The sequence below is a fragment of the Orbicella franksi genome, chromosome 9 (assembly GCF_964199315.1).
Source record: "Orbicella franksi chromosome 9, jaOrbFran1.1, whole genome shotgun sequence".
In the NCBI taxonomy this organism is placed as follows: Eukaryota; Metazoa; Cnidaria; class Anthozoa; order Scleractinia; family Merulinidae; genus Orbicella; species Orbicella franksi.
The window spans coordinates 11,197,893-11,208,334 of record NC_138153.1 but is presented as its reverse complement, the minus strand read 5'-3'; the positions used below and the strand labels follow the sequence as shown (position 1 = coordinate 11,208,334).

Below are 10,442 nucleotides of genomic sequence, written 5' to 3'. Positions count from 1 at the left end.
CCTAATGTACTATCTATTCCTTTCAAATTAGTGTTTTTAGTTTTATGGCAATAATGCTACCCTAATGCACTATCTATTTCTGACAAACTAGTAGTTTTAGAGGTTAGTTATATGGCAAGAGAAATACATGAAAGGTTATGTTTCGCGGATAAGAGAGCATTTATAGGTGGACCTTTTAAAGATAAACCGAATGCAAACTGGAGAGCAAAAAAGAAGAAAATAAACGCGCCAAAAATATACCCACGTAAAGGAGTATATCAGGTCAGAAATAGCAGTCTACTTAGGTATGCATCAATTAATAAAATCAGCTTTCTTTTTCCAGTATTATAATCCTTATTCCAATCTTTACGAGGTATCTTAGGAAAAGTCAAATTTTGCCTAAGAATTTACGAAAACCGACGTCTACTTTGATGACATTTTAAGAATGAACAAAAAGCACATAGGTAACAAAAAATAAGCGAGAAGCAGAAAAAAAATGTACCTATAACTCGCCCTAACTGTTAATTTTCATCCTTAAACCAGACCACCAACTACCTAGTGATACCTAAATTAATATCAATACCGCAAGTAATAGTCATGTTATCACTTGTGAAAAGGATATAAGCTACAGCTGATACCAACTTGACTTTGTGCAATAAATTGTCTCTATTCATCAACGTTTGAGAGCATTGCCAATTTCGCCTTTGAAGAATCCGCAGATTTCATGTCAGAGGAAAAGTAAGTAGTAACGTTATTCAGTTATTTAGATTGAAAGCAGAAGTGAATTTGGGATTAACGGAGTTTCACCTCTTTTTGTCTCAAATATGCTCGGAAGATCACAAGACGCCTATAAGCTGCACTCATACAAACCGTGGCCTTAGAAACGCAAGTGTGTCTGAGCGTTCCACGAGTTATAGATGCACCAGTAAATCTTCTTTAAAAAAAAAGAAAAAAAAGCCTTACACTTTTGTTTGTTTCACGAGGTCACGTGGTCAAATGAAACGGTTTAAGTTGTTACTCTAACCATCTTTGGGGGCATCTTTCACAAACTGGTCTAATCCATTTCTTCGTTCAATTGATCTTTCTTTCAGAGCAGAAATCACCTTGGCTTATTAATTGGCGTTCTTTGCTTCAGCTCGTAATTCTCAGGTTTAGAATAACCTCCTTCGGCAGGCATTCCATCACCGACACGGCCATGGCGCTTGCAGTGAACACGAACACAAATTGTTATCACAGCAAGGAGCAGGACAGCGGCAGCAGAAACGCCAACGATTAATGCTTGGTTGATACCTTCTTCTTTCTCTTTTTTGTCTTCTGCCGAGAAAAAATTATGACAAAGCTATGACTAAGGATGGAAGATGTAAGAAAAAAAAAAAAAAAAAAGAGAGAGAAAAAAAAGAAGTCTGAGTGGCTGTTCTGATTAATGAGTCTTTCTATAAATTAGTCGGAGTAGCTGTATTGATTCAATTCTCTGCGACATCCTCCAATTTTAAATCTAATCCACTTTAAGATTGCACGAGACCGCCACTACGCCATAAACGAAGGAGAATTGCACATATTCAGATGACTGTTTATAAATGAACAGAACTGAAGCGAATTGTTCATGTCGTGAAACCCGTTAGTGGGAAGTCTTGTCAAAATAAAAAAAACAACAACAACAACAACAACAACAAAAACGTGATGATTTCAGATGGAAGAATGGAAATTTATGTAAGATAACTATATTATAGGAAAAAACAAAAACAAAACAATAAAAAAACAAAACAAAACAAAGCTATAGAAAGGGCTCTAGACGACAGGCGGGGGGGGGGGGATACTTGGGGCGGGGATGACAGTTCTTACTTCATTATTATGCAGAAGTTGAAGATAATACTAATAAAAAAATATCTTCTGTAAATAGCCTATTTGAAATTAACCTAGACCGACTGGAACCTGTTTTCATTTCCCCAGAGTGCTTTGGGTAAGCATGAGTACGAGTAAACCATAACTTTTAAAGCACCAAATGGTATGGCACCAGCTTGTATTAGCGATTTAATTAATGTAAGAACACACGCACGCTATTCACTGCGCTCTAATTCAGGTACTATTCTATTACATCCAGCAAGGAAAATGAAAAAAATCTTTCGGTGATGGAACGCGCTCCTAGGAAGGCTGCGCAATATTGATCCTATTTTAACTTTTAAATCTCGCATTAAAACATATCTTTTTAAAATAGCTTTTAGCCTTCAGCGCTTAAATTATTTTGTTATTGTTACATTAGTTTATGTACATATTTAGTAAATTTTAATATTGTAATGCGCTTTTGATCATTGTATGTTTAAAAGCGCACTATACATTAATAAATTATTGTTATTGCTATTGTTATATTACCTGGTTTGTCCATGATTCTTTGTTTCAAGGAGATGGGGTCCACCTTCAAACTCCCCAGTCTACCATCAGCTGTCTCCTTTTTCAATGGAGCCAAAGCTTCCTTAGAAGTTACCTTTGTTTCAAATATCAGCTGAAAGTCTACCACAGTGCTTCCAGGTCTACATTAAGCAGGGAAATGAAAAAAAAAAATAGTTCCTTCTGTTATTTTAAGTCGCAAGAGAGTTCTATAGTCTGTGCAAACGTCAACGAAGTCTCGTGCTTTACGCAACTGTGAGGCATAGCGACGAGTGAAATCGACTAAAAATATCGAATGGAAGAACGAACGAACAAAGAACGAACAAAGAAGGAACGGATGGATGGACAAACGAACGAACGAACGAACGAACGAGCAGGGAACGAACGGATGGACGAACGAACGAGCGAGAGAACGCCGGAACAAACGAATTAGAGATGGACGGACAGGCGGACAGAAGAATGCATTATGTATTACCTCATTGAGATTATTTCGACTTCTTTCAAGCCAGGGATTCCAGAGTATGCCTTGAATATCTGTAACATCAGACTAACTATCACGATTAAATTTTCGAAACGTGACAATGTTTACATACTACTCACGTAAATTATAATAACATACAGCAGAGAAGCGTATTGGGCTTAAACGAAAATAAATCCATAGCATACTGAGAGAACACTGCGACACTAAAGGATGGAGGCAAGGAGTGACCTGACAAGAAAAGAGGGTGGACATACAAAAGTATTTCCGCCGGGATCAAATAATCAGCCCAGTTAAATATTCATATCTAGCATACCTTAGGTAAGTCGTTAAATAATCTACCTCTTTCTTTATCAGGGTTGAGAAATACTTAAAGGTATCACTGGTTTTGTCTCGCAAACTTTCGTCCCATTCCTTGTTGACTCCAATTTCGAATGTAAAGTCTGTATTGAAACGAAAAGAAGAACATTCTTGTTTACAAAAACTTGAAAGAGTTCAGTAAGTAAGAGCTGCACAAAATCCAACACAGATATTAGACAAAAGTTTAGGTCCTTAAAGTGCTACTTTGACCAAAAATCAATTCTACTTTTTCTTTGTGTTTCAAAACTATATAACTGAACCACTAAGTGACCGAAGTTTTTAGCCTTCATTTCAAAAAGACACCTGCTTATTTTGACTGAAATTTTCCTAATTAATGGTCCGCCATTACTAACTTTAATTCTTGAGAGAGCTGGATCGAGGATACGATGATAATCATGATAATCAGGCTTTGACGTCATATTATCCTTCATCCAAACCTCTGAGGTCCAATGGGTCAGTCTTGAATGTGAAATGGCGGACCGTGAAATTCTAAACTTGATCTCAAAGAAAAAAGCCTTTGGATAAAATTCGAAGTTCAAGATTTTGCCAGTCAGGTTTTAAACAAACACGCTTTTAAAATCTGAAGGAAAAAGGGAAGTGAATTTTTCGATTATAGTAGCACTGTAAAATGCTATAACAACTGTGCACATTCTTTGAATAACGATAATAACAACAAGAAGTATTTTCGGTCACGCACGTTTTATTTCCTTTGCTTAGAGTAATTTGAAAGGTATGGAAGTGTCCACAGCCCAGTCATGTTTTCTCCTTCGTATGCAAAAATTAAAAAAAAAATGCAAAGCAGAAAATAAAATTACTGATTCTAAGGAAAATGTTGAGAATATTTTCAACGCCGTTTCTGGCTCTACGGTGATAGCAATTGACAGTTACTGAATTTTATTTTGTAGAGTATAATCAGGCCTTTGTTGGCCTCACATTTCCAAACGCAACGTTAGTTTCATCATTCGGGTTAAACACTTGTTCTTTTTCTTTTTCTTATTCTTTTTCTTTTTCCATCAGCATACATGGATCTTAAATCTATGAGCTGCATGATTTTTTTTAAATAAATATGTCAAAGGTTACAAGCATCATAAGTTAAATTCCATCAAGAGAATGGTTTTCATTTAAGTGTCGAAAAGTAATTGGTTTTGTATCACTACGCTACACGATTGGCTTAAAAAGCTCGCGCCAACTTTACATCAAATCAGAAGTAAAACCAAAACCAATCGCAACACGTTCGCACACGTTTTCCCGCGCTTTGCGTCAGCTACATGTAATTATTTCGAGTTTTGATTGGTTCACTGGATTGTCTGTGTCCTTTGTGATTGGCTAGAGTTTTTGGTTTTACGACACGTATTTGAAAACCGCTCTATTCACTTTTTGTTTTCTGTGTGTGCTCTGAAGGGCAATATTTGAGAGAAAAGTCAGCTTTACCCGTCTTTTGTTCTTCAGTACTCGTTTCAGTTGTAGGTTCAGTGGTTAAGTGTTCCTCTCCTGTTGAAGAAGAAGCTTTGGTTGAACTGCCTGCAACTTCAGTTGCCACGGTAGTCGACACTGGAATGATAAGATAACTATTATTGTTATACATTAAATCTCACGGGCATTCCTGCCACGTCTTCCTGCTTAATTAATGGCCACTTGGGAAACAGTTAATTTTGTTTTTCTTAGAATTTTCCTTGAGTTCGTTTCTGGGAAAAACAATACTAGCTGTTTTCCCCGGGACCAGTAATTAAGTGCTTCTTTAGTTCAGTTAAATCCATGTGCGATTGGATGGAATGTCCCACTCCTCTCCCCTTACAAATTACCCTTACTTTTGTCCTTACGGTATAATGAGGAGAGAGTAAATATTTGGGTGCAACATCCGGTAGTAACGTAACTGGCATCTTGACCGAGGTCGTGAGTACAGACCGAGGTCAAGATTCTCCCATACAGACCGACTTAGCTCGGTTAATAAGATGTTTATTATATGGCAAAGAAGAAAACTTTAATTCGTTTAATGTAACTGGTTTGCTGACAGTTTGCTTGTGAACGGCGACGAGCTTAACTTAAACCTACCGAAATTTGCTCGTCCCCTTTACTTTTTTTAGTGATCAAGCTTTTTGGCACTTCCATAAATGATTGAGAAGAGACTAAAAGAAAATGGTGAACATTTTTGTATTTTAGTTTGCTACCTTTTCAACGCAAAATGAAACCGGTCTAGCTAGATGCCGGTCTAGATGGGAAAATCTAGACCGCTGTCAATATCGATTTCAGCCAATCAAATTCGTGAATTCGGTAGTTCCCAGTCTTTGTGAGACACAGCCATATAATCTCAGTTATTATCATTGACACCGAACATTTTTATAAACTTAAGCTTTACTCTTATTCCTTGCTTCTATATTATACGTCAAATTCATTGTTATCCACACCCTTCCTTTATAGGATTATGAATATAAAGCTGAAGTATAAAAATCATCTTTCTTCCTTACCACTTTCACAAAGTTTCCCGGTGAATCCTTCTGGACATGTACAAGTATATTGATTGATACTATCCACGCATGTGGCACCGTTAGCACAATCGTTCGAGAGGCAGTCGTCAACTTCTATAAAACAGAGTATCAAAGAAATTATGTCACAAGATGTCTTGTGTTTCCCAACCGCAAACGTTACCATTAGCTTCCTGAACAGTCTTTATGACGTCGCCCGACACATGCTCACCATTTTCGCAGTGTTCTCCAGTAAATCCCGTCTGACAGACACACGAGTAGCTGCTGACACCATCCTTGCACGTGGCACTGTTCTTACAGGGCTGATTGGCACACTCGTCGATGTCTAGAATTTTTTTGGCAAGTACTAATCATTATTGTGTTAAGCTCATTTTACGTTACATCATATTGCCCTAATTTTAATCTAGAAGTCGCATAAACTGTTCAGCCTTCAAACTTGACAATTTGCTGTGGTTTGGAAGACATTTGAGCCAGTGTAGCTATTATATCACTCCAACACAATTACAAGAAAAAAGGCATTTGGCACAAACAGAAGCTAAGAGCTTGCAAGCGCGGTATGATTCAATTTTTTTTTTAGTTACCTGAAACTGTTGTTTTTATTAAAAGAAAAACGTACAAAAATATTTCTAATTAATATCGCTGAAGATAAGAGAGTTTAGAAAGAAATGTTACCAAATCTGGAAAACCAAGTAAAAATTCACTCATTTTATTTATTTCAAATCTTATTTTGCAATTCATCTGACCTGTTTCGCAGTCGTGACCAGTAAATCCACCTCGACACGCGCACGTGTAGGAATTGACACCATCACTGCACGTGCCATTATTTTTACATGGCTGCTTGATACAATCGTCAATGTCTGAAATTAAACAACAACAAGAACAACAACAAAAAACTCAAATACCTCAGGAAGGTAGTAAGCAGCATATATGTGGTGTTCCCTAGCTGTCAAACTTGACAATTTGCTGTGGTCTGGAAGACACTTGAGCCAGTGTAGCTACTATATCGCTCCAACACAATTACAGGAAAAAAGGCATTTAGCACAAACAGAAGCTAAGAACTTGCAAACACGGTATGATTCAATTTTTTTTTAGTTACCTGAAACTGTTGTTTTTATTAAAGGACAAACGTATAAAAATATTTCTAATTAATATCGCTGATTATTATATGGCTGTGTTTCACAAGGACTGGGAACTAGCGAATCACGAATTTGATTGGCTGAAATCGATATTGAAAGCGGTCTAGATTTTCCCATCTAGACCGGCATCTAGATTGGTTACATTTTGCGGTGAAAAAGTTGCAAACTAAAATGCAAAAATATCGACTATTTTCTTCTAACAATGTGTATTTATGGAAGTGCCAAAAAGCCAGATGAGAAAAAAGTAAAGAGCAAACTTTGGCAGAATTAAGTTCGCCTCAGCGCCGTTCGCGAGCAAAATGTCAGTTAGTACAAACCAGTTACATTAAACGAATTAAATTGTTCTTGTTTGCCATATAATAAACATCTTATTAACCGAGCTTAGTCGGTCTGTATGGGAGAATCTTGACCTCGGTCGTGTGTACAGACCTCACTGCGTTCGGTCTGTGCTCATGACCTTGGTCACGATTCTCCCATACAGACCTCCTACTCGGTTAATAAGAGCTAAAGATAAGAGAAATTAGAAAGAAATGTAAGCAAATCTGGCAAACCAAGTAAGAATTCATCCATTTTATTTATTTCATATCTTATTTTGTAATCCAACTGACCTGTTTCGCAGTCGTGACCAGTAAATCCACCTCGACACGCGCACGTGTAGGAATTGACACCATCACTGCACGTGCCATCATTTTTACATGGCTGCTTGATACAATCGTCAATGTCTGAAATTAAACAACAAAAACAATAAAACTCAAATACCTCTGGCAGGTAGTAAGCAGCATATTTGTGGTGTTCCCTAGCTGTCAAACTTGACAATTTGCTGTGGTCTGGAAGACACTTGAGCCGGTGTAGCTACTATATCACTCCAACACAATTACAGGAAAAAAGGCATTTAGCACAAACAGAAGCTAAGAGCTTGCAAGCACGGTATGATTCAATGTTTTTTAAGTTACCTGAAACTGTTGTTTTCATTGCAAGAAAAACGTATAAGAACATTTCTAATTAATATCGCTAAAGATAAGAGAATTTAGAAAGAAATGTAAGCAAATCTGAAAAACCAAGTAAAAATTCATTCAGTTTATTTATTTCATATCTTATTTTGCAATCCAACTGACCTGTATCGCAGTCGTGACCAGTAAATCCACCTCGACACGCGCACGTGTAGGAATTGACACCATCATTGCACGTGCCATTATTTTTACATGGCTGCTTGATACAATCATCGGTGTCTGAAATTAAACAACAACAACAACAACAACAACAAAACTCAAATACTTTAGGCAGGTAGTAAGCAGCATATATGTGTTGTTCCCTAGCTTTATGATACTAGTAACGCTAATGTAGTGCTAATGGTTTAAAAAGGCATTCATTCTTCAAAGTATGGAACGAATTAGCGTATAGCATAACGGGTCATGTTCATAGTTTTGCCCTTCTAAAATAAAGCAAAATAAAAATGATATTTTTTGGAAAAGATGATTCCCTCACATTATTAAAGCTAATAAACAATAATGTTAATAATAGTACTATTCTACAAGTGTATTTTCACGCGAGTTGCTTGCCTATTAATTAAGTCAGAGCTTGATTTGTAGAAGAGTAATAACACATTTTCTTCTCATGCTGTCATCAGTTTATTTAACAAAATTAGATAACCTGCGTTCACGAGAGAGCATGAGCAAATTAAAGCAGAAAACAGTGTTCAACACCGGGCACAAGGCCAAGCCCTTGCCTTCAGTTGGACCGGGTACTGACGTTTTCGTCAAGGACTTTCAGCGGTCAGGAAAAGTAATTGAAGCAGCATCAACACCTCGGTCGTATGAAGTTGAAACAAAGACCAGAGTGATAAGAAGAAACCGTGTTCACCTTACTCCACTGCCAAATCAGCAGGAGCAACATGAGCGACCGACACCAATAGTGAACCTAGTTCCCGCAGAGGACAAAGCGGCAACACCTGTTCGGAAGGACATCCCCGTTACAAAGGGAGACGTTCAAGTACCCCCTGTAACACCTTTTCTTGCTACTAGGCCTAAGAGAATTATAACAACATCGCCGAAAGCTGGAGAGAATCTAGGTTTAGCTTAAGATGACGCTGTGCTATAACATTCCATAGATCGTTTGTCAGTCTTCTCATGCTCTGTTCGTTTCCCTAAATACTCTTGAACAATGCGAGGGGGCGGGGGGGAGGGAGAAGATGTTCTGTTAGCTTACATGAAGTATTGTTCAAGTTAGTTACGTGTGAGATGCATATGGGTTATTAAAGATGGCGTCTTGAAGTAAACGCGGTGTTGTTCACTGAAGACTATTATCAGCCCAAATAACTCGACAGCCTCTGCCTAGATCCAAGAAGCATGAATTCGGTTTTAGTCATATTTATTTGCTATCAGACAACTGTGATCGCTTTCTAAATCTTGATTTAGATGCAACTGAATATTGTCTGCACTGTCACCTGCATATGTAAGATAGGTATCATCAGCCTACATCCTCGGTTCACAATTTGACACACAGTTTGGAAGATCCTTGATAAATAATAGAAATAAAAGTGGCCCTAAAATCGTCCCCTGGTGGACGCCACAACTTAGTGAACAACTTTTATAAATAAAAGGCGAAAAAGATATTGTCCGTTAGTCTTTCCACATGTGAGCACAGTGAACTAATTCTTATCATGACATAATAACGGATAAGACTCACCTGAACAGTTTGGGTGCACACCTTCCTTTCCGTAAGGACATGGTATCATGTCACCTATAAAAATAGAATTTGGACCGATTAGAAACTGCAAACAAAAATAAAGCAGATCTTATGACTTTCATTCAAACAGCAAAACTATTTCAGTGGTATCTATATAGCGAAGAGAATATTATTTAACATCGTATATTTCTCACCAGCACAATAAGCAAGTGCGCAATGGTTAGGTGGCCTAAGATAGTACACGTAGTAATCGCCACAGTTTTTAACATTTATGGCTAAGGTCTCCTCGCAGACAACGTCAAAACTGTTGATGCATGCTTGGCGAACAACATTTCCTTCTGCCACTGTTGGATGGCTACCGTTTAACCAAATAGGGTCATGTGTTCCGCAGTGATATTCTGGCACTGTCTTTTCTGGCATCATCACTTTTCCGCCAGCATCACTTGTGAAGCGATACCATCCCGATCGCAAGCCGTGATCGCACAAGTAAGGCTGTCCCTGTTGCCAGATGCTCTTGATGCTGCGCCGAGGCTCGTTGATCTCTTTGTAAGTGGCGTTGTTACAACAGTCAGTACAATTTGCTGTCTGGCATACGCAGACGTTCAGATAGACAGCGATCAGAAAGAAACTCAGACAGGCAGGCTGACTGAAGCTCGTCATGTTAGATCGCAGTTAATGCGTACAATCCCAGGTTCTTAGTTGATTTGATCAGTTCTGGTTTGCAAGAATACACCAAGGGGGAGGCAGGAATGAAGCTCAGCTCGAAGTTTATTCTCACGTAGGTTACGATTGGTCCATTGCTTAGTTGACGTCAGTTGTATGTTTGTAATTCATGTGCTTATTCAGGGCCTTCGTCACGCAAACTCGCTTTAAAATCGAATGGGCCAAAAAAACTTACACAAACCTGAGCATAGGCTAAGCCAAGGAAAATGTATC

At 38.0% G+C, this 10,442-nt stretch overlaps 1 protein-coding gene across 1 annotated transcript; it reads right to left on the bottom strand.

The window, feature by feature from the left end:
- On the bottom strand, positions 1-10,225 carry LOC145498360 (uncharacterized). The gene is made up of 12 exons (XM_081478283.1): positions 9,701-10,225; positions 9,507-9,560; positions 7,937-8,050; positions 7,430-7,543; positions 6,429-6,542; positions 5,897-6,010; positions 5,668-5,781; positions 4,634-4,753; positions 3,185-3,285; positions 2,840-2,898; positions 2,350-2,507; positions 1-1,293 (listed from the first exon to the last, which is right to left on the bottom strand). The coding sequence occupies exons 1-12, from the start codon at positions 10,164-10,166 to the stop codon at positions 1,079-1,081; spliced, it is 1,743 nt and encodes a 580-aa protein (XP_081334409.1). The 5' UTR covers positions 10,167-10,225; the 3' UTR covers positions 1-1,078.
- Between the last annotated feature and the right edge of the window lie 217 nt (positions 10,226-10,442).

What these genes read in the sequence shown, in the direction of transcription:
- LOC145498360 (XM_081478283.1), bottom strand. Translation starts at nt 10,166, where the DNA reads ATGACGAGCTTCAGTCAGCCTGCCTGTCTGAGTTTCTTTCTGATCGCT. An exon ending in TGGTCACGACTGCGAAACAG is followed by an intron (nt 6,543 to 7,429) that starts GTCAGTTGGATT and finishes GTTTAATTTCAG; the next exon opens with ACATTGACGATTGTATCAAG. An exon ending in TACTGAAGAACAAAAGACGG is followed by an intron (nt 3,286 to 4,633) that starts GTAAAGCTGACT and finishes GTTTCAATACAG; the next exon opens with ACTTTACATTCGAAATTGGA.